Source organism: Nicotiana sylvestris, chromosome 12, assembly GCF_000393655.2.
Source record: "Nicotiana sylvestris chromosome 12, ASM39365v2, whole genome shotgun sequence".
NCBI classification, from domain to species: Eukaryota; Viridiplantae; Streptophyta; class Magnoliopsida; order Solanales; family Solanaceae; genus Nicotiana; species Nicotiana sylvestris.
This window is the reverse complement of record NC_091068.1, coordinates 57,707,744-57,732,777: the sequence shown is the minus strand read 5'-3', so window position 1 is coordinate 57,732,777 and position 25,034 is coordinate 57,707,744. Positions and strand designations below refer to the sequence as shown.

Here is a 25,034-nt window from a genome sequence, read left to right as displayed (position 1 = left end):
GCTTCTTGGGTTCCCCCTCCTCATGCACTATTTCAATCATATTTGCCTCCTGATGGGCTGGCATCGGATTCCTGTTGATATTGGGTGCCTTAGGAGCTTGAACTTCAATTCTATTGGTATCAATGAGCTCTTGTATAACACTTTTCAAGTGCCAGCACTTCTCTGTATCATGACCCGGAGTACCAGAACAATACTCACAACGGACAGTATAGTCAAGATTCTTTGGAGGAGGATTTGGCAGTTTGGACTGTATCGGCCTCAACATATCCAGCTGTCTTAGCCTGTGGAATAGACTAGTGTATGACTCTCCCAACAGAGTAAAAGTTTTCTTTTTCTGCAACCTTTCACCCTTAAATGCTTGACTAGGCTGGAAACTTGGTTCTCGTGGATGTGGATAAGTATTTTGTGGAGCGGGAGCATGCCATTACGTGTGGGTAGGAGGTTGGTTGTATGCTTGTGCATGGTGGACGGAAAAATGTGGTTCTGGTAGGGGGATAATAGTGTTGGGGTGGATTGTGATGGTAAGTTTGTTGGTGGGGTCGAGGTTGATTGTAGTAGTAAGGTGAGCCTCTGGATCCGGACCAAGTTCTTGTATCAATCATTGCCGCGTCCTCTATTTTCTTTTTCCCAACCCCTCCTATGCCGCCCTGAATAGCTTGATTAGTTGCTTTGATTACCGAATAGCTCATAATTTTTTTTGACTTGAGGCCTTCTTCTACCATGCCTCCCATCTTCACCACTTCGTTGAATAACTTCCCCACAGCTGAGACCAGATGGCCATAGTAGGTAGGTTCTAAAGCCTGTATGAAGTAATCCACGATCTCACTTTCCTTCATTGAGGGGTCTACTCTTGTTGCTTGCTCTCTCCATCGGAAACCATATTCCCTGAAACTTTCGCTGTGCTTTTTCTCTAGTTTAGTCAAGGACAGTCGATCTGGAATGATCTCAAGATTATACTGGAAGTGACAAGCAAATGCTTGTGCCAGCTCATCCCATGTGTACCATCTTCCATGGTCTTGGCGGGTATACCATTCCAATGCTGATCCACTCAAACTCTGACTGATGTAAGCCATTAACAATTCATCCTTTCCTCCCGCTCCCCTCATATTGCTGCAAAAACCCCTCAAGTGGGCTACTGGATCACCGTGCCCGTTGTATAGATCAAACTTGGGCAGGTGCTACGAAGACAGGAGTTACTAGTGGAGGAGGGTATGGAATTGGTTTAGGGGGTAGAGACTGTGGCATATGAAAAGTGGTGCCTCGGTAGTGTTGGTAAATGGGAAATCTCGGGGACAGATCAGTGACAGGATAATCCTGAGATTGAGCCGGGGATGGGGTGAAGGTAGGGTTAGCCGGGTAAGCTGATGGTGGCTGTCCTTTAGCCCAGACCTGATACATTTCGGCCATTTGTTGTTTCAATTTGTACATCTCTTCTTTCATGGCATTGACATCCAAATCTTCTTCTTCTCTCGAAGGATCGATGACACTAGTGTCTACATCTGGGATAGACATAATTATTTCGCCTTTGGACCTGGTTTGGTAAGGGCGAGTTGCCAGTTTACTAGGTAAACTAACTGCTTTAATTCTGGAAACAACAATAAAACTTGTTAGTGATTAGAGCTTAACAAATAGGCAACCACACATAGGAATGCAATGACCCTAAGTAATTAGTCCTTTCTATCATGCATTTGTTCGGTTGCGTGTGTCATCCCGACTTTTCGTATTTATGACCTTTCCCTTTTATTGTTACTCATGCCTATCCTTATTCCCTTTTTTTCTTTTTCCATTTTATTCTTTTCTTTTGGTTGTGGTCGAATCCTATGGAGATTGCCTACGTATCATGACCCGCATGAATCAGATCGAGCGTAGTTTTGGGAGAAAAAAATGAATAACAAAACATTTTCAATTCTTCTCATAAAAAGGAATTTTTTTGCATTACAACGATTCAAAGCTAAATAAAGGAAAACAACAGACTCCGACAGAAAAAGAAAGGTACAGACTCAAGTAAAATCAAGAATACATTAATGCTCCTGGTGCCCGCGGGACATCATTCGGTCTTGCCGCGGGCCTAAATGCGAGATCCCCTTGCAGTCGCTCCAAATCACTCATAACTTGGCAGACGAAAGTCATTACTGCAGCAAAAAGGTGGTACGAGTCATGTCCTCACACGCTTGGCACTTCATGATAATGTAGTCAGCGATGTTTCTGATCCTTTCTCTAGTTCTGCCTTTTTCCTAAAGCAACCGCCCTATCTGATAATTCCGGGCTCCTAACATTTGAGAGTCATGAAGGTGTTGATTTTGCAATTGCTGCATTCCTTTCTCCATTTGAGCCATCAGATCATAATAGTGTTCCCTATCAACTTTGAAATCTTTAGCCTGCTTGGCTGCCTTATTATCGAGAGTGGCTATCTTTTTTCTTAGGATAGGGATGGTCCCTTCATAGTTCCTCTTCATTTGTTGCATAAACCGTGCCCGCTCTTCTGCCTTCTTTGTCCATTTTGCCCGGATTTTCTCTAGACTAGCTTCATATTTTTCCAGGTCTTCTTGATACTTGAGGGCTTTCTTTTTTAGACCGCTTATGAGCCTTTTATCAGCCCGGCATCTTTATGGGTTTCTGGCAGCTATTTTCATCTTCTGGATCTGAGCTTTAAGGGCCTCATTTTCCTGAGCTAGTTTTCTCTTTTCTCCCTTGTTTGCAGCGGCTTGAACACCATTTTCAAACTAAATCTCCTTGACTCGCCTTTCTAACTAGCTTATTTTGGCCCTGTACTTGTTTTCTTTGGTCAACTAGTCCCATTGCACCTGTGCCCCATCGGTGAATTGTTGGACATGGGGTCTCTTTGCGGGCCTCTCGGGGATCTGGAATCTTTTGCCGAACTAGAAAATGTACTGAGGGTCCACTTCACCTCTAGGTAAATCTCGCACCATGGTCTTAGGTTCAAGAAACCTACATTCATTCCATATCTGGCAAATTTTCCCTTCTAGAAATGCGGTTTTTGGGCCCAGTTCAATGGCATATTTACTCAAATCTTCATCATTGGGAACAGTTTGAAATCTTCCTAATTGGCACAAAACCCTGAAGGGAGCATAAGGTTGGATGCTTCGGATGCCCATTAAGAGGATATAACATATGTCAGCTAACGTGTACACTGCTTCGGTGACAGGAAGCCATCCATATGCCCACTCAATTTTATCAGCAGTCAAGGAATTCAGTACCTACCACTCGGCTTCCGAATTCTTCAATGTAGCTCAAACCGGTCAAACCGTAATTCATGTACCCAACCCGGTGGCAGAGATGTTCTTGCATCCATTATTGTAGCAACAGATTGCAGCATTGGAAGAACCCCGCATTGCAGCTGAACAGATGTTCTCTATATTACCATCTTTTTGCGGACAAACCACAACACCCAAGAAGGCTACCATGAAAGCTAAACCCCGCCTTGTCTCCCATTTGTCTTTATTTCCAGCATGGATTAGACCAGTGTTCGCCTCTTAAAAACCTCGGGGGTTACCATATCGATGATACAAGAACTGGAGCGTGCAATACCCTTTAGATAAATTTTCGTCCTAAATATCCCGACTAATGCTCATCAAATCCAGAGATCTATAGAGGGATACCAGTCTTGGTGCCAATGGATATCGACTTCTAAGGTTTCTGTTAAGGCCTGCATAACCCGCAACTTCCTCCAATGTAGGTGTAAGCTCAAAGTTATAAAAGAGGAACACATTGCGAGTCGGGTCCCAAAGAGGTATTAAAGCTTCAATTATGTCCAACCTTGGCTTGACATTCAATAGTACGACGAGGCCTCCCAGAACTTTTACCACTGTTTCTCTACTGCCTTTGCCTAGATCATTCCACCACATTTGGAGCTTTAAGGGGATCTCATTAAGGACTGTGAAGGGTTCAATTTTGTTTGTGCTCATCCTGTACATTAATTAAGGTGATTATTCTGACCCAAAAAGAAAAAGTAACCCCATTTTTTAAAAAAATTCAAACTTGTCTTCGCAAATACGACATTTAAGCACTTTGGGGAAGAAGATTTTAAGGTTGTGCCTGCTAACCGTTTAAAAATGACCCAGAGAGGCTGTTCTTGCAAAAATAGCCTTCTAGTGCCCTTTTGGGGACATTAGACTTATTTTAAACAAGAATGACATCACCCGACTTATTTGTGACACAAATTAAAATTTTATTGTTTTTGGGATATTCTTGCAAAAAAGGGAAAGTTGGACCCGATGAGGGTTGCCTACGTATTCCACATCCGGTGAGAATCAAACTGGCGTAGTTCGGGCAAATAAAACTATTTTTGAAAACAAAACTCTTTTTTTTTCATTTCATTTTTCTCAAAAAAAAAATTTGGCGGAGTTTCAGTACTATTTGGAAATTGTTTTTTTCAAAACAGGTGATTAACTCACTCAACCCTTATACCGCTATTTTCTTTTCCAATTTTTCTCTCATCATTCAAAAGTCGGTCAGCATGCAAACCCAAAGCAAATAAATGAACAAGTAGCACGTAAGATATGCATTAGTATGGTCTTTGATTATGGGTACACCTGTCCTAGATGGACCCAACCCCTGTGTTGAGTCCCCTAAGTCAAATGCACATGAAGCAATCAAACGTTCCTACTAGGGATCCGACATGAGGCTGAGTTATTCTAGGTTTAAAACCTGGGTTTATTGTTTTATACCCGGTTTACCCTAGCGGACAACTCGAGCCGAGGGGGGGGGGGCAGCGTACTGGGAATACAGAAGCTTCACTGATTTTGCAACTTGTCCGAGCCTCATCCTAAAATTGGGATATGACTCTAACAGAAAAGAAGTCACACAAAGTGCACACTTCCCAGATGATTTAGAAGACTCAAAGAGAAGAGGGTTTCGTAACAGTTTTATATACAATTCAAGCAATATCAAAGCGGTAAAAAGCAGCATTTAGCACATTAGGTTCAAATACGTAAAAATCAGATAATACATAAAAGCTAACTATAGCAGTTATTCCAAGATCGAATTTTGAACCCTGAACCAGAGATTCTGGGTTCGATCCCCAGCAGAGTCGCCAGAGCTGTCACACCTCCTTTTTCTACCTACACCTCCAAGTGTGCATAAGGGTTTTTTTCCAATTAAAGGACAATCAAAATGGGATTTATTGTTAAAATAATTCAGAGTTGCCACTTGGTAGATTTATGGTGTCTCAAGTCACCGGTTAAATCCCGAATCGAGGAAAAGATTGACTCTGTTTAACTGTCCGCGAACCAGAAATCTGAGTAAGCAATTCTGTTAACTCGAGAGAAGGTGTTAGGTATTCCCGGGTTCCGTGGTTCCAGACATTGATTGATAATAAGGTCATACAGGCGAAGGAAGCTACACCCAACGTCTGCAACAATCCTCTTCCAAATCATAAGGGCGAAGGGATCAATGTGATAGAAACTGATGAGGAGTGGGATCTAGTGGGATCAATTGGGCTTATCAAAGAGGGTGACGATCCTAAGAAGCTGGCAGTCACGCTCAATTCCATTGTGGTCCAGGTACAGCCGCCGATTGAGGTTGAGGTAACCGCAACGGTTCCATTTGAGATAGAAGTAACACCACCTGTAGCCACACCTATTCCATTTGAGGTAGACGTGACCACACCTTTTACGGTGAAAATAGCAACCACACCTCCTTTCAAGTCCAATATCGTGCCTTAGGATTACGTTGAAGAAGCTAGGTGAAAGGGAAAAGCAAAGTTAGAAGAATCTGGTGTCGCACAAGGGATGACCAGAACTGGAAGGATCTATACACCCAAAAATTTGGGAGGATCAAGCAAGGAGGCTGCTACCAAATGACCTGTCATTGAAACTAGACCAGACAATCTTTGGAGGAAAGTACAGGCAAGAGAATACTCTGTCGTTGATCATTTAAACAAGACTCCCGCCCAGATATCCATCCTGTCACTATTGCAAAATTCGGAGGCGCATAGGAGTGCTCTGATGAAGGTGTTGAATGAAGATTATGTGCCCAACAATATCACCAGTGGAGAGATGGCCAAGATGGTAGGGAAAGTACTGGAGAATCACAAGATCACCTTCCATGAGGATGAACTACCACCTGAAGGATTAAGTCACAACAGGGCATTGCATATCACAGTACAGTTTGAGGACAAATCCATCGATAGGGTCTTAATAGACGGGGGTTCAAGCCTTAATATTTGTCCATTGACTACTCTGAAAAGGTTGGGAAAATATTTCTATGAGATACTGGCAGGAAGTATGAACATGAAAGCATTTGATGGGTCTCAAAGGGCCGTAATTGGGGAGATTAACCTTTATCTGCAGATGGGACCAACTTGGTTCGATGTTGAGTTCCAAGTACTAGAAATATCAACTACATACAATCTTCTATTGGGACGACCTTGGATATATGTCGCTGGGACTGTGGCTTCCACGTTACACCAGACTGTGAAGTTCGAATGGAACTATTAGGAGGTAATCATTCACGGAGATGGAAGTAACCCTATTTACTCCAGTCAAACTATCCCGGTTATTGAGAATAGAAGAAAGCTAGGTGGAGAAACTTATCACCACATTGAACATGTCAACGCAATTGAGAAGGACAAGTGGTAGAGTAACAAAATAGAAAGCATACTGCCATGGTTTGGGCATGAACTTGGCAAAGGGCTTGGGAAGAAACTCCAGGGCATTACCAAACCGATACAGTTGAAACGTCATGGCACAACTTTCGGGCTGGGATATCCATACACCTGGAAGGAATATAATGATTGGTCACCACTATGGCATGGTCCTTATTACCCTCTCGAGCAGCCAGTGCCACATCTGAGTCAGACTTTTCACCAGGCCGATACAATATGGGGATCCACAGAGGAAGAAGCTTTGGCTGGGTTGATATTTGTTCTTAGAAGACGAGAATATTGATTGCAATGTGATAGTTGAGGAGGAGGAGGAAGAAGGCCTCACCATTAAGACTGTGAAGAAGGTAGCTGTTCTTAAAAATTAGACTGCTACACCATCCCTGGCCCGCCGAGTTCCTGAGTAGCTTGGCAATTAGTCTAACTTGTTTTAATAGCCATGCTAGGCATTTAAGACTTTTTAGTAATTTTGTTTTAAAGACGCATTTTGTTTTGAAATAATTGCTCGAATTATAGGGTCGTACCTGTTCTGGATATTTTTAAATTTAATTAATGCATTGCTATTTATTATTCGTTATTCTCTTTCACATTTTTCTTCTACAGCGTTATTATTACTTTTCCTGATGAACCGATGACTGTGACATGTAATGAGACAATGCAATATAAGGATAGTGACTCAGAAGAAGAGGATGAAACACTTGAGAAGTTGTCAAAGAAGTTGAGAGCTTTGAGAACAAACCTAAGTCCAATTTGGACGAGACCGAAGCAGTCAATTTGGGAGATTCCGAAACCATCAAAGAGACTCACATAAGCATTCACTTATCACCGAAAAATAAGGAAGAATACACTCGTTTCCTGAAAGAATATGATGATATTTTTGCATGGTCATATGATGACATGACCGGTATGTGCACGTCCATAATGGCTCATAAGTTGCCTACCAATCTAATGTGTCCGCCGGTGAAGCAGAAACTCACAAAGTTCAAGCCAGACATGAGCCTAAAAATCAAGGAAGAAGTCACTAAGCAGATCAAAGCCAAAGTCCTCAGGGTAGTTGAGTACCCAACTTGGTTAGACAACATAGTACTAGTTCCGAAGAAAGATGGGAAAGTCAGGGTATGCGTGAACTATCGGGACTTAAATAGAGCGAGTCCCAAGGAAAATTTCTAACTGCCAAATATACACATTCTGATCGACAATTGCGCCAAGCATGAACTCCAATCCTATGTGGCTTGCTTTGCAGGTTATCGTCACATTTGGATGGACGCAGAAGACACAGAGAAAATAGCTTTCATTACACTATGGGGAGTGTACTACTACAAGATGATGTCATTCGGTCTAAAGAATGCTGGGGCTACTTACATGAGAGTCATGACAACCATCTTCCATGATATGATATTTGTTGACGACATCATCATCAAATCTAAGAGGGTCGCAGATCACATAGCAGACTTGAGAAAGTTCTTTGACAGGCTAAGGAGGTACAATCTAAAATTGAACCCAGCAAAATGTGCATCTGAGGTTCCTACAGGAAAGCTGTTGGGATTTATTGTCAGTCGCCGAGGAATCGAGTTGGACCCGTCCAAAGTTAAGGCTATCCAAGAGTTACAATCACCAAAGAGAAAAAAAGGATGCGATGAGCTTCCTAGGGAGCCTCAACTACATCAGCCGCTTCATAGCACAGTCCATAATAATATGTGAACCCATCTTCAAAATGTTGAGGAAGGATGCTGAAACTAGTTGGATCGAAGACTGTCAGAAGGCCTTTGACAAAATCAAGGAATACCGAACTACACCGCTAGTCCTAGTCCCGCTAGAACCTTGGAGACCTTTGCTACTCTATCTATCCGTGTTAGACGGATCTTTCAGATGTGTTTTGGGACAACATGACAAAACAGGAAGAAAGGAGCAAGTCATATACTACTTGAGTAAGAAGTTCACACCTTATGAAGCACGATTCTCTTTGCTAGAACGCACTTGCTGTGCTTTGACCCAGACAACTCAGAAATTGAGGCATTACTTCTATGCCTATACCACGTACCTCATATACAGGATGGACCCTGTAAAGTACATCTATCAGAAGCCCATGCCAACCGGGAAGTTAGTCAAGTGGCAGATATTGTTAAGTGAGTTCGATATCATCTATGTTACTCAAAAGGCAGTCAAAGGATAAGCATTGGTAGACCATCTTGCTGAAAATCCTGTGGGAGGAGAATATGAACCATTAAAACCATATTTTCCCGATGAAAAATTATCATTCGTTGGAGAGGACATTGCTGAAGCCTACGACGGTTGGAGAATGTTCTTTGATGGGGCTGCAAACTTCAAAGGAGTGGGCATTGGAGTAGTTTTGGTATCAGAAACAGGTCAACATTACCCGATATCCACAAAGCTTAGGTTTCCATGCACAAACAATATGACAGAATATGAGGCTTGCATCATGGGGCTCAATTTGGCCATCAATATGAATATACAAGAGTTGCTGGTAATGGGCGATTCGGATCTTCTAGTACATCAGGTTCAAGGAGAATGGGCTACAAAGTACACCAAGATACGACCATACTTGTATCATGTGTAAGAATTGATGAAGAGATTCACAAAGATAGAATTCAAACATGTGCCCAGAATTCAAAATGAGTTTGTAGATTCACTAGCCACCTTGTCATCAATTATACGACATCCAGATAAGAATTTCATCGATCCCATCCCGGTGAAGGTCCATAATCAACCAACTTACTATGCATATGTTGAAGAAGAAACAGATTGAAAACCTTGGTTCCACGACATCAAAGAATATTTGGCGAAAGGACAATATACAGAACAGGCAAACCATACTCAGAAACACACTTTGCGGAGGCTGTCTATTCACTTCTTCCAAAGAAGAAGGACCTTGTATAGAAGAACTTTTGATCTGGGGTTGTTAAGGTATGTTAACGGAAAGGAAGCTACCAGATTGCTTGAGGAGATACATGCCGGAACTTGTGGACCGCATATTAATGGATTTGTTCTAGCCGAAAAGATACTCAGAGATGGATATTTTTGGATGACCATGGAAATGGATTGCATCAGGTACATCCAGAAATGCCACCAATGCCATATGCAGACATGATAAAGGTACCACCAAATGAGCTCAACGCAACAAGTGCACCTTGGCCTTTTGTTGCTTGGGGAATGGATGGCATCGGTCCAATCGAGCCCACCGCTTCTACCGAGCACCGGTTCATTTTAGTGGCTATCAACTATTTCAATAAATGGGTAGAGGCTGCATCTTACAAAGTTATAACCAACAAAGTCGTCCAAGATTTTGTCAAGGATTGTATTGTTTACCAATTTGGGGTTCCCGAGTCCATTATCACTGATAATGCCACCAATCTCAATAGTGACCTGATGAAATCCATGTGTGAATCCTTTAAAAGCAAAGCAACCAGACAAAGGCACGAACCAACCTCCCCCACAAAACTCTCAAATTTTCTTTGGATACAGGCACAGTGAACATAATAGGAGTATTCGCAAATATACACATATCAAAATCACTATCAATCAGGGCACCAGACGCAAATATATCTCCATCTAAGAAATATTCTACTCCTATTTGCTACTTGTTCACTTAATAAGGCTAAACATTGCCTTCTCTTTGCATGAGACTAGGCCTTGTCTCAAATTTTTCATAAGGCTAAGCATTGCCTTCTCTTGGCATGAGACTGGCCATGTCTCAAACCTTGAATGAGACTAAGCCCTGCCTCCATATTTGCATAAGGCTAAGCATTGCCTTCTCTTTGCAAGAGACTAAGCCCTGTCTCAAATCTTGCATCAGGCTAAGCCCTGCCTCCACATTTGCATAAGGTTAAGCATTGCCTTCTCTTTGTATGAGACTAAGCCCTGTCTCAAATCTTGCTTGAGGCTAAACCCTGTCACACCTTCTTTTTCTACCTACACCTGGAAGGGTGCATAAGGGAGTTTTTCTAATTAAAGGACAATCAAAATGGGATTTATTATTAAATGAATTTAGATTCGCCACTTGGGAGATTTATGGTGTCCCAAGTCACCGGTTCAATCCCAAATAGACGGAAAGATTGACTCTGTTTAACTGTCCGCGAACCAGAAATCCGTGTAAGGAATTATGTTAACTAGGGAGAAGGTGTTAGGCATTCCCGGGTTCCGTGGTTCTAGCACGGTCGCTCAACTGTCATATTTGGCTTAATTATCTGATTTTAGAACATTTCGAACCTATGTACGGTCGCTCAACTGTCATATTTGGCTTAATTATCTGATTTTAGAACATTTCGAACCTATGTGCAAATTTTAACTTTTAACTGCATTTTTTTAAAGAAGATTTAACATCGTCTAAAATATGTCTTTGTATCGCACAACATGAAATGCACCCACAATCCAAAACACATTTTATTCAACGTTATTAAGATTTGGATTTGGGTCACATAAAATTCACACCCGAGTTTAAGGTAGTCAATTATTAAAATAACGCGCCTAAAATGACTACGCGTTTGCAATTTGCGAGGGCCATGGAATTTTATCTAAATGGCACGTCTCGAATTCTAAGGATCAATACAAGATTAATTAAATGAGGGCCATGCAATTATCATTTTTGTTTGGCATAGCACACCTCAATTCCATATTAAAAGGATTAATCAAACTAAAATTTGGAGGGCCATAACTATTATTATTTTTCTAATGTGGCTTGCCCCAATTCATTTTAAGGAAACTAGTTGAAGGAAAGGCATTGAAGGGGTACTAATTACTGAAAATGGAGTCTACTTGGTAGCTGATCCTGCATCAAATGACTAAGCTATTAAACGAGAATTGTTCCAATAAAGATGCCCTCGCAAGTACGAAGGATGAATTTAGCAAAATTAAACAAATTCAAGTCCATGAAATACACAAGTCTTTTTATGAATGCGTTCTGAGACTTGGCCTGGGAGGAGCCTATTTTTAAATGGACGAGAAGATCCAAAAAACATGTGACAAACTGCCAAGTCTGTCATGAGCTTCCTCAATTGGGCCAACGTTGGGCTCAGTTCTATAAATCCCCACATTCGCTAGAGAAAATAAAACCAATCAGTTGAAAACTATAGGAAGACAAGGAATTAAACTAATACAATTATTTATGAACTTCAACTAATTAAACAAACTCAACAATTTCTGTCACCTAGCAATCCAAGAGAACATCACCACCCCAAGAAAAAATCAAAATTCATTTAAGAAATGGTTTTAAAAATTCATTGGCGCATAACCAAGATCCAGCATGATTTTCATACAAATCTTTTCATAGCAAGCAATGAATGTGTTGACTAAATGCCATTTGTTCAGTTTCATTATTTAACATGAACCACTACTAATTTCAAACCCATGCATGAAGTGATAACCTACCAACCGAACAGGACCAAATGAAACCCCAAAATTCAAGGCTTAATAGTTCCAAATGAGACAAGCATCAGGACCATTCCTGCTTTTACTCTTGTGACCTAACCACAGCAGCATGCCTCATTGCTTGAAAATTAACAAAACACTACCCTACAACCCATAGACTGGTCCCTAGTGCTATCCATATCTCAATAGCAATGAAAGTTATACAACAGAAAATGAAGATTGTAGCTTGAAATAGAGATAAGATTTAAGTTTAGCGTTGCAGTTTCCATAATCAGAAGGGTGAACAAGTCAACTATACTACAAGAGATTTAAACATTATACTCTCATCCAAACAAACGAGCTTCAGCTAACTTACAAACCCAAACTTACTAAATTATGACACCAGGCTATCTTATAAATGAGATTAAAACTAGAAATATAAATAAACAACCAAAACATGTATAGAAGGCATAAACTACATAGCAATCACAAGATCCTTGAATGACAAAAACTGAATTTCAACATTTATCATGTTGAACATATATTTGCACTTCACATGCGATTCAGGATGCAAGAAGCACTTGGAAGTAAACGAAATAAGAAAAATGAAGAATCAGCAGTAATAGCAGCAGGCAATCAGCAGCAGTTTTCAACCAGTTTCAAACCTAGAAAAATGAAATAACAGCCTAGGAAAACAGTTTTAATCCAAGCAAATGAACCAGAAGACCTTAACCCGACTTGATTTCAACTCGTTTCAACTATCAGCTATCCAGAATTTGTTTCAGCCCTAAGGAAACATCAGAAATCACCAATAACTCAATGAAACAGTGTTATTCATTATAGTTCTCAGAATGTTCTCTTAACTCTTCTCTGTATTTTAGAGTCTCAGAATCTATGTATTTCAGAGTACCAGACTATTCTCCTCCCTTTTTCAGTATTTTTAGAATCTCATAATGTTCTCCTTTTTTAACTCTCTGTATTCTTCAGCCTTTTATAGGCAACCAATTAGTGCAATCCTCATTACGAATGTCCCTTCCCTATTTTAATTATCCCCACTTACTTTGTTTCTAAATTAATCAATTAGTGTCATTTCCATTACCAATCCCCTTTTCCATTTTAATTATCTCCATTAGCCTAGTGTCTTTAATTAATTTAGTAATGTAATTTCTACCCTACCACTGTTGAGAAGCTTCCTTAAGTTAGGGAAACACTTGAATTAAACTTACACTAATCAATTCTTATCAACAAAAAATTAATTAAATTATCAGATTAATGTTAGTTAAATTGACTAAATGATTAACAAGTTATGACTGATAATACCATTAAGGAAACAAATAACATATTCACAATCAACAAAACCCATGGACGAAAGCTATTTTAAACATACGGATTGGTCGAGTTTCAATTAAAATCGACCAGAAAAAGAAAAAGAGATGAGGTAGGATAAACAACAGAATATTACTAATTGAGAATAAATAATAAACTCGGAAAACTTACCAGTCAGGCTCGAACTTGGAATTGGCACTCTGAATCAACCCAAAATAATACCAAACATTTGTTCTTGGTGGATAACAAACGAGCGTCATTATTTTGTGATGAAACAGGCTTGAATAAGCCCAGAAAACCAAAAAAATGACCTTTCATGCACTGGTAAGAATTGAGGGTTCTCAGGCTCTAACTCAGATTCGATATTCGAAAAGTTCTGGGCAGATTCGAAGGAAACTGAGCGGGTATTTCAACTGAGGGGGGTTCCGGGGTGTAAATTTGGCGGTGAACGGAGCCGGTGCCGCCACCCTAGGACGGTGAGGGTATGGTGGCGGCTGGTCTCTAGGGTTTGGGTGAGGGAGACGAGAGATGAGATGGGGGGGTTCTGAGGGGGCTAAGGGGGCGGGGTACGGTTGGGAAATTATATACTAGGCGTGGAACTGGGTCCAGGCCATTCTATCAAACGATATCAACGACTTGGATCATCTGACTAAATGGAACGACGACGTTTTAGACACCTTTGAGATCGAATCAATCTTTAAAAAACGGGTCGGGGTCGGATACGAGCGATGGGGCGCGTTCTGGACCATTTGATGAACGATCTTTAACGGCTCAGATGAATGGTCGGTAAACAACGACGTTTGGATGGTAAAAGGGCGGACCGGGTTGGGACAGGTTTTGGGTGTATTTGATTTGGGTTGGGGATTTTGGCCCAAATCTATATTCCCCTCTTCTATTTAATTCTTTTTCTTTTTCTATTTGTTTCCCAAACTATTTTTTCAAAATTAGACTAAAATCCTAAATTAAATTATAATACCCAAATTAGCTTAAAACAATATTAATTAACTCTAAATAATAATTATCATAAATAATTAAATACTAAATCAAAAGAAAATCACAAAATTTGACTAAAACTAAAAAGATATGTTATATTTTGTGAATTTTTTCATTTTTGTAAAACACATAATTATTAATTAATTCCAAAAAATGTAAAGTCAAATCCTAAGTGCAGACGCTATATTTTTTGTATTTTTAATGCATTAATAAAATTAAACATGCACACAAACATATGCAAACAATCAGGAAAATCGCACAGTAATTCCTAGAATAACACATAATTAAAGAAAAGACCTAATTTTGGGAATTCTTTTGGAGTAATTCATGTGAGGGAAAAATCACGTGTTCACAAGCCATGCCTCCGTATTTTCATAAGGGTGTTTAAATTATTGCAATAATATATATACTTGCATGAATCATGTTGTATGTTTTGCAGGTAATCCAGGAAGTAACCATTCTTCAAACAGGAGTAACCTTCGCTCCGGTTCTCGTTTGTCCCACTTATACTCTCACATGTAACTGGTTCTCATCAATTACTCGCCTTCACCCCATGACCGCTCAGATACCTACCTTGTGATATGCCCGTTACAATTCAGATTCACCCTTCATAACTCCGCACAAACCCATCCAATACCACCCTTCACCAAAAGAACCTCTTCCGAAACATACTACTATTCCTATAACAATTCCATTGGTTTCATTCGCCGGTGGGTCAAGAACTACATGTGGCCTGATTCCTGTATAACAGGGATATGTACGCAGCTCAGAGACTAGGGTGCGACCTATATTTTTCAAAACACCCCCATTCGGTAAAAATCGGTCATCATTTCTTTATCCGACAACTCTTTCATCCTTCCTGGTAAAGATGGACAACTGTTGATACCCAATTTTTCCCTCATATATTTTTAAATATGCATACATACTTTCAAAATATTGAATATGCATTTACAAACATGCACGAGTATTTCTGTGATTTTTTCTATAATTTTTAAAGGCTTTAAACCAATTTATTTTTGCATTTTTACTATACATATATCCAATAATTATCCCTCATACCATTTTTTATGATGGTTTAATCATCTAAATTTATCATTTATGCCCAACAGTGCTTAAATATTCTAATTGCATTTTTATAATTACATTTGCATTTTTCAAACTAGAATTGCCCATTTTTGCAATAATAGCCCATGCATAAGGATAATTATATTTTCTATACAGAAAATGACTTTTTATGTTTTTATAATGTTAAGTTATTATTTTAAATCATTTTTCATGCACAAATGACATTTTGACTATTTACTGATTATTTTACTGATTTAATTGGGTATTTAAAATGTAGCCCCTTTCTAATTAATTTCGGAGCTAGCCCAATTGTATACACAACCCAATAGCCAATTAACCCTACCCAATTAACTACCTGACCCGAAAACCCTCTTAAATCAGGACCGTTGATCTCTACAATCAATGGTCCATATCGCCCCAACCCTTTTAATTAGCCTAACCCGACTAAACCCTAATCACTTCTCACAAATACCGTCCCTAAATGCTCTCATCTCCCTCTCAAACCCTAAAGTCACCGTCCCATCCAAACACCCCAGGAATCCCTATTCTAATGGGATTCTCCCATTGCTCCCTTACCATTCAAGGTTTCTTCCCTTATTTGGCACCAGATTCTGGAATAACTTAGGTACTTGCCTAAATATGTCAAGTACCCCGATTTTGTTCCATCTGAATCCGTGTTTTCCTTTTGAATCTGGACAATCTCAAGCCCAAGCATGTATTTATAATGTTTCTCTAATATTTCTCTTGATTCGCTACGCCCTAAAGGTTAGGGTTTCAGATCCTCTTTGATTTGACCCAAATCTGGTTCAAATCCTATCTTTTAAACATGTTTCTTCATCTATATTTGCTCTATTATTTATGGATCTGTTGATCTTTTATCAATTCTGTGATTTGCTAAAACCTAGTGTTTTAAACCCTTTCTTTACTCGAATTAAAACTGATTCAATTATGAGTTTCCTTTAATAAACTCTTATATATGTTTATTTAGCACGAATATGTGTTAATCTCTTTTATTCCGGTTGATTTGGTGTTTTACCCAAAAACTAGGGTTTCAGATCTTTCTAGATCTAATTTGTCTTTCAATTTCTTAACTAATTTTATTTAATAATGTCGTTTATGTGTCTCTATGCATTCCATTACATCTCTTTGCTACCGCTGCTTCTTGCTCTATGTTTTTTGGGTTTTGATCTTCAGAATCAAACCAAGGCTATTCGATTCTAGTTTTCTTTTTGAATTCTCCAGTCTACATTATGTACTTTATTTTACTGCTGATTTTTCGGTTTGCTAAAATTAGGGTGTTCGAAATCTTCTACTAAAATTCCAATCTTTCCTTTCCCCTACGATACTAATACTTTCTTATTTTGTTCGATTTACCTGTTCTTACCTTATTTGGACCAATGTCTAATTAATAATTTATGCTACTTCCCTTTGACTTAACCTTATTGGCCTAATTTTATGTTCTACTTATTAAAGTCGACTTCTAATTGATTCTGGAATTATTCCTTACCTTATTTGACTACTGATTGACTCCTTTAACTGACGCTAGCATGATTTTATGCCTGCTAATTGATCTATGCTGACCTAAGGTGATTGTTAATTGATTTTTAATACCTTATTTGCGTGTGATTGGTTCATTACCTCATGTGTTATGCTCTATTGCATGCTATAAAACCCTCCCCCTATTCCCTTTTAGTCATCATGGGAACTCCTATTCTCACTACAAAAAAAAAAACTTAAGCTCTCTCTGGCTCCTGTTCTGAGTTGTATACTAAGTGGCTATTATTTGGTCGGCTGAAAGCCAAGGCCACATTGTTCTAGGGCTTAACTGCTACTGCATGTTTACTTTCTTTATCTTCAACTGTTATGCCTTAACCCCTGTTATTCTATTTTGTCCTATATGTGTTGTTTGATTAGTCTGTTTAAACTTTCAGCATGCTTCAGTTTCCTCTATGATTACATGATCCCATTTAGAGATAATGCTAGACTAAGTTACTTTCAGCTATATGTTCCTTGTCCAATTCAGCTATATGTTCCCTATTTTGCCTATTGTTAGATATTGTGAGCATGTAATTAATATGTGGCTTATTCTATCTATTAATTCAACTGTCCTTGCTTTTGTGATTACTGATATGAGTACCCAATTTAAAAAAATACCAACTTGTTTGAATCATGTGCTGAATGTGGATTCTGTTTGTATAACTCTATTTGCAACCCTGTAGTCTGAATCTATTTGCTTCTGAAAACTAAACTGTTTTCCTAAAGATGTCCCCCTTACCTTTGATGTACCGGTCTCAAATGGATACTCTTAGTCTCTTGGGCTCCTACCAACCCTAGTGTGAGGACTGCTTATGGTCCCTGAGAATCCTTTGAACTCTAACACATCGGGGCTGGTTTTCAAATCCTTTATGAATTTTGTATTGAACTTGTGATTCTGGTGTGAGCATTGCCCGAGGTCCCTGAGGCCCCTGTGAAATTTGACACACCAGGAGCCCAGTTTTATGTACTATGAATGGACTACCATTATGTTCAATGTTGCTATGTTCGAAGGCCTAGTTCACATGTTGATATTGGGCCTATGAAGGCTCCCTATAGTATAACTGATACTGGTATATAATTTATTCATTTCGGGCTGTAATATTCTCTGTAATAAACAAATTTGGGGCTTATTAGTAAAGGATGGGGGAGGAGGGGTTTATTCTTATATCTTTGGGTAGAGATCCTACCTATAGGACTTAACTATGCTGATTACATTATGTGGATACTGTACTGTGTTTAGAGATCCTGCCTATAGGATTTTATGATCGTTTTGACTTTGTGCTGAACATATGGAAGTTAGAAACCTTGCTATAGGACTTTACATTTAATTCTGCACATTAGAAATCGTATTTATAGGATCTGCATGTATTTTCAATTCAATGTGAATTAATGACCATGTCTATAGGATTATGTCTAATAAACTTTCATGGCAATTTTCTTAAAATTCTCTGCCTACATGATTAATACATATCATGTCTATAGGAGATAAAAAAATCAGTTTCAACTTAGATATCATGCCTATAGGGTGAAATCGATTCTGAAACTTAGAGATCATACTTATAGGACTTTAAATCAAGTCAACACTTAGAAATCATGCCTATAGGAGACTTATAAAAATCAGTTCTGCACTTAGAAATCATGCCTATATGAGATATATAGAAAATCTGTTCTGCACTTAGATATCATGTCTATAGGAAATAAAACTAACTATCAGTTTCAGCACTTAGAAATCATGCCTATAGGGGTAATTAATTCTGAAAATTAGAAAGCATGCCTATCGGATTTAAAGATAAAATCTGCCTGTTAAAATCAGTAACTGGTTACAGCTTAGATACCATGTCTATAAGGTTCTTCCCGACTATCACTTAGGGAAGTCTGTAGGTTAATTATGCCCGAATTCGGAGTATTAACAAAATCAGTAGGCAAACTAATAGTTACTCGTCTGCTCGCTTTAATAAAACTGTTGTATATTCTGTTTGTGCATTTGTTTATCTATTTGTAGAGGTTAACATGAGCCCACTTAATTGCTTCCTTATGTGACAGTCCTACTTAACTTTTGTTTGTCGCTTAGTTTTTTCCTTTTAAACAACATAGGTTAGTCTAGAACCATCTTAAATAGCGGACCTAAACACCTTCAGGTCTAAAGGTAAGGGACGGGTAGTGCACGCATAAGGTACGTACTAGATGTTATTCAAAAGCTTAGGTAATAATTGAAAAGGGGAGGGTAATTGGGTAGTAAAAGAGACGATGACCTGTGCACTAATGCCCGAGTATTGCATGGAAGTGATTCTATAGGCTAATAAACATATGACCCCTTTAATTCCTGTTTTAAAATAATCTCTGTTTGTTTAAACTACTTTATTTCCTTAAAGACTAATTCGCTTAAATTGAGTTTGGCCGGGACCCTTCGTTGTGGATCTCGAGGGGTGCCTAACACCTTCCCCTCAAAGTAATTTTGAGCCCTTACCCAATATCTGGTAATGTAAACTAGTACATGGGTTATTTGCTCTAGGTGCCCTAATGCACCTTAATTCGTTAGGTGGCGACTCTTCAAACCTCTTAAGGAAAGCAGTTGTCCCAAAATGTCGAAACCCAGATTTCGTGAGGAAAAAGGGGTCGTGACACCTGTTGTCGAAGCTTCTCAGCTTTTTCATAAATCAATGTTGCATCGATATCGGGGCCTTCCTCAACCCCAATAAAAAATACTTCAAACATACTATTCTCTCCGAGGGATGCCGCCATAACGAGAGTATTCATATCTTGGGCATCCCATATTTGCCCAGGTGAGAATAATGGGCCCAACAGATGCTCATCTACGTTGATCACCTCGACTGGGTCGACGGGGGCCCTCTCGCTCCTACAAAGGGCTTCACCATTGGCTTTTTCGGGTTATCAACCAGGTTCCCCTCAGCACCCGATGTGTTTTGGTCGATGGACGAACTAGGGAATTTGTCTAAGCCCTCTTTTACAATTCCCTCAGTTCGGGTCGGGACAACCTCGGTGGCCTCAGTTCCAGCATCCTCCGGCTCAGTCACCTTCAACTTAGTAGATTTTGAGGCAGGAGCACTTCTTCTCCCCCTAAGTACCAGTGTGAAATCATCACTCTCTTCACCCTCGGCATAAAAACTTTTATCCGCCTCCCAAGTTGAGGCTGCTGAATCGGCCTTGGGCTTTTGAACTTTAGCCTTTTTTGGCTTTGGGGACTCGGCCGGTGATTTATTCTTTCTCTTTTTCTCCTTAGCAGGCTTCAGGATATCTGCTTCCCTAGCCGTGGTTCTCCTCATCAAAACGGCCTCCCCAACACCTGCATAGGCACAAAGGATGAGAATACTAGCAAAAGATATCTTATCTAAAGAGATCAAGTATGAACATAGATAAATTTCACCAAGATTTTTATCCTCCCAATGGGCCTTAGCCAGATCTCCCCACACATGCTTAGCATATGGGCAAATCAAATCGAGTCATCGGATCCAGCCTGGGAGATCCTCGACGATACCAGGGTACCACTCGGTGGCTGTATCATCGAATAGAGTCAATTCGAAGTCAAGAAAAGATATCCGATTAAGCGAAACATGTTTTACTTACGATCCATATTCCATTCCTTGGGGAATGGCATTCTCTCAACAGGGATCAGGTCCTGGGTCCTGACTCAGATGAAGCGGCTCATCCATCCTCGGTCCTTGTCCTTGTCGATGCTAGCTAAAAAGGCCTTTGGGGATCAACGTTTCAGTTTAATCAGGCCAACACAATAAATTTGGGGGCTATACATTCTAATTATATGGTCGAGGGTAAAAGGCATCCCCTCAACCATGTTTGAGAAATACCTAATCATATAAATAATGTGCCAGGATGATGGGTTAATTTGTCCAAGTGTCACCTAATATTGGCTACAGAAATTAAGGATAACTGGATCTATCAATGGTAAAGAGGCTTCTATCAAGCCTAAGGTGAAAGGATACGTGTATACACTGAGGAAACCAGCCTTGTGCTTGGTTATGTCTTGTCCTTGTGAAGGAATGTCTACTTGCACCGCCATCCCCCAATGACAGTCAGCCTTCACTTTCTCGATTTTGGTTATTAAACTAACATATCGAGACACGAGTTTGCATTGTCCTGGAACAAAGGAGGGGTTTTCTACCTGGAAATTAAAAGATGTATCACAAGGACCAGGAGTACACTCCTCGATACTGGGAGGAACTACCGGTTTACCTTTGGTCGTTTGAGAAGACGATGAAGCTTTTTCCGTTTAAGGAATAGGTTTAGAGGTCTTTGACATTTCTAAATCGAAGGATCCGAAAAAATGAAAAATGTCGTTAGAAAAGAGAAAGGAGAGTTCAAGGAAATTGAAAGGGGCTAAATGAAATCTTGGAAGCACTAAGGGAGTAATATCGGCAAAGGTATGAGGATTTGTCTATTTATAAAGATCATTTGAACGTGTTGAGGAAGCCAAAAGGATGACTGTTGGCCGCTGACAATTAATGATTTTGAGAATCGTACCAGAGCAACCTTTCAGTCACTTCAATCGCTTACATCATGATATTGGTGCCAGAACCAAAGAATCGTGAATCAGATTGTCAGAAATTATTAGGAACAATCTACGAGTTATGCTCGAGTAGTCACTCGCTTGGCTATTAAATCCCAAAGGCCACCCGAGTTTGAGCCAGTTCTCACTTGGGGACTATTCACAAAGCCTCAGGGCTACCTTTACCTCGAGTTCGAGGTAGTTTTCACTCGGGGACTATTCATAAACCCTCGTGGCTATCTTAACCACGAGTTCGAGCTAAATACTATTCATAAAGCCTCAGGGCTATCTTTACCTCGAGTTCGAGCCAGTTCTCACTCGGGGACTATTCATAAAGCCTCAGGGCTATCTTTACCTTGAGTTCGAGCCAGTTCTCACTCGGGGACTAATCATAAAGCCTCAAGGCTATCTTTACCTCGAGTTCGAGCTAGTTCTCTCTCGGGGACTATTCATAAAGCCTCAGGGCTATCTTTACCTCGCGTTCGAGCCAGTTCTCACTTGGGGACTATTCATAAAGACCCAGGGCTATCTTTACCTTGAGTTTGATCCAGTTCTCATTAAGGGACTATTCATAAAGACTCAGGGCTATCCTTGACCCAGTTAACACTCGGGGTCTATTCATAAAGCCTCATGGATATCCTTACTTCGAGTTCGAGCCAGTTCTCACTCGGGGACTATTCATAGAGCCTCAGGGCTATCTTCTACCCAAGTTCAAGCAAACTCTTACTCGAGAACTATTTTTAAATGCCTAAAATCTATCTTTACTTTCAGTTCATCGAACAAACAGTCACCCGGTCGCTGAGTCCAAATGTAATTCGGGTTCGAGAAAATTCTCATTCAAGGGATGCCACCAAAGCCTAAAGGGGCTAGGAGTATTTAAAGAATCGAGGCCTAGCTCTCACTCAATCCGGGCTCAGAAATCCTAGTGACCTAAGTTCGCATCAAATCAATTCGAGCTAAGTCTGAAGGATAAAAAGAACTTCAAGAAGCATCGTATTAATTAAATTAGAAACCTGAGGGTTTATTATTATTATGTTCTGGATCCGGTATTTGGACCAATCATTACATTCGTACACTTGGATTTTACGAACAAAGGTAGAACAGAATTCAACACAAATCAAAGGCAAAATGAAGACATTCTTGTATTAATAAAAGATGCTCTACAAAGCCCACGAGGGGCCCTTATACAGAAACAAAGAAGCAAAATACTACGGCCAAAAGCCTAATCTTCTTTTGAGTGTATATCCTCGGGAGCTACATCTTTGAGAACCATTTCCTCGGGGACCCTATTTCGATCTTCAGAGCATTGTCTTCAAGAACCTCCTCCGAAGCAACAATAGATGTGTTGATACCCAATTTTTTCCTATATATTTTCAATATGCAAAATAACTTTAAAATAGCATATATATGCATGTATAAGGATGTCCAAGTGTTTTACTATTTTTCCATAATTTTTAAAGTTTTAAATTGATTTATTTTCTCCCTTTTATCCATAAAATCCCAATAATTATTTCTAAAATTATTATTTTTGATAATTCATCTATTGAATTTTTATATTTATGCCAAAATATGGCTAAAGTGATTTTTACAATTTTATTTATTATTTTTAAAGCTAAATTGCACATAATTGCGATATTGGCCCTTTTAAGGTTTAAATATGTTTTGTACGCATAAAATTGGGCCCTATATTTTTAAATTATTATTTATGTGTCATAAATCATTTTAGTACTTTCAATTTATTTTTAGAAACTATTTACTATTTTTTATAAATTAAAAAGGAAAAAATGGCTATTTAAATAACAGCCCATTGGTATTTCAATTATAGCCTAAATTAGACCCCAAATGCCCAGCCCAATTTTGATTTAAACCCGGGCCTAACCCTTTTAAAACCAACCCAAACCCGGATCCCCACCTACCCTATTTAATCTAGGCTATTGATCATTCAGATCAACAACCACCATTCCACCTTACCATTTTTAACCCCAAAGGACCCCATAACCTAAATCATTTCTCACCAGCCCGCTGCCCTTGAATCCCCTCTACTATCAAACTCTCTCTAAAAACCTAAGGCTAAACCTAGCCTCCGCCACCCAAATCCACCCTAAACCCCTTCAATCCTCACTCAATCCATGGGCTCCCATGGTTGTTTGAGATGTGTACACGTCTTCTACATCTCCTTGTGGCCTGCTTTCGTGATCCCATGGAAAGATCTCAAAGAGATCTAATCCGGATCCTGCTCGACTTCCGTCTATGGTCTTTTTCCTTCTATCTATGGCTGATCGAGTCAGATCCATGGCTTTTTCGGCTAGATCTGTAACTTTTCAATGTTTTCTCACTTTTCTGGGTTCTCTGAAACCCTAACCTTTTAGATCTTTCGATTTTATTTCAGATCCATTTTAGATCTGTGTATGCTATGAGCCTCTTAAGTGTTTTCCTCAAATCTTTTCCGATTTTTTCAAAGCGACTCTCCGTCTTCAAAAATTAGGGTTTTTCTTAAACTTTTCTAAAAGACTTCTTTCTCTGATTTTTCAGTATTAGCTTATGATTTTACTGTGTTTAAACGGTTTGCTTATGTTTTTTCTTCTACCTGGTTCATCGTGTTGAAAACCCTAAGTATTTTGGTTATATCCGGGGTTCTGAAACTCTCTTCGTTTATTTTATACGCATGCTTGGTTCGATTAAGTTCTTTGTGTTCGAATCTTTTTCTTTGTTTGACTTATCTGATTCTGAGTTCTTACCATTTTTTTAACTCGACTATTGTTAAAACCCTAACTGCTTGACATTGTTGATTACCATGCTTTGAATAGTCCTTAGCCTATTCATGTCACTCCTGTATGTTTATGTTCATCTAGTTTTCTCCTTTTTGTCAATATTTTTGACCCTGCATGTCTAATACGCATGTTCATTCCTATCTATTTATATGTTGAAGTGCAGAATCATGACCATTTCTTGATTGATTTTGATTTCCTTAAGTTATGACTAATTGCAAAAAGCTTTCTTATAAACCCTAATTTTACTCATTGGTTTAAATTAATTAATTCCTTTCCTTTATTTGTTGTGACATTGTACCCCTGCTGAATCCTTTACCCAATTAAGTATATTTTGTACTTAGACTTAATTTATTTACTCTATACTTTTAATATCCCCTATATGGTCAGAAATCAATCTTTCTCAAATTGGTTTTCTTTCCTTAATTATTCCTGTCAGTATCCGTTTGAACAGTAATTCCTTGATTAAAGGAAAGTACTTGTATTAATTGATTCTGATTGTGATTATTTCCATGTTTGTGCTAAAACATTACTTATTACCTTATTTTCTACTTGTTTTCAAAGCTATAAATACCCTACCCACTGTTCTCTAAAGACACGAACAACTAAGTTCAAAAACTCACACATACACATTCAAACTCTCTTTCTTTCTCTACTACTTGTGCTAATGCCTTGTCTAGCCGGCTGGAAGCCAAGTCTGGACTTTGGAACCCTGATTACTTTTTTTTCTGCACTTTTCTTTCTCAACTGGTATGTCCTAGTTTAATGTTAAATATTCGACAACAACATGCTTCTTTATTTGTTTCAGCTTCTTTCATTTTTGGTCTACTTTTGCTTG

General features: G+C 39.2%; 1 protein-coding gene across 1 annotated transcript; it reads left to right on the top strand.

Moving 5' to 3' along the window:
* The first annotated feature begins 8,336 nt into the window (after window positions 1-8,336).
* On the top strand, window positions 8,337-10,114 carry LOC138883080 (uncharacterized). The gene is made up of 3 exons (XM_070163740.1): window positions 8,337-8,748; window positions 8,833-9,107; window positions 9,692-10,114. The coding sequence occupies exons 1-3, from the start codon at window positions 8,337-8,339 to the stop codon at window positions 10,112-10,114; spliced, it is 1,110 nt and encodes a 369-aa protein (XP_070019841.1).
* Window positions 10,115-25,034: the final 14,920 nt, after the last annotated feature.

Coding starts and splice junctions, on each gene's coding strand:
- LOC138883080 (XM_070163740.1), top strand. CDS start 8,337: ATGTTGAGGAAGGATGCTGAAACTAGTTGGATCGAAGACTGTCAGAAG. Junction 8,749..8,832: donor CAAGTGGCAGATATTGTTAA/GTGAGTTCGATA, acceptor ATCCTGTGGGAG/GAGAATATGAACCATTAAAA. Junction 9,108..9,691: donor TGAATATACAAGAGTTGCTG/GTAATGGGCGAT, acceptor GGATTGCATCAG/GTACATCCAGAAATGCCACC.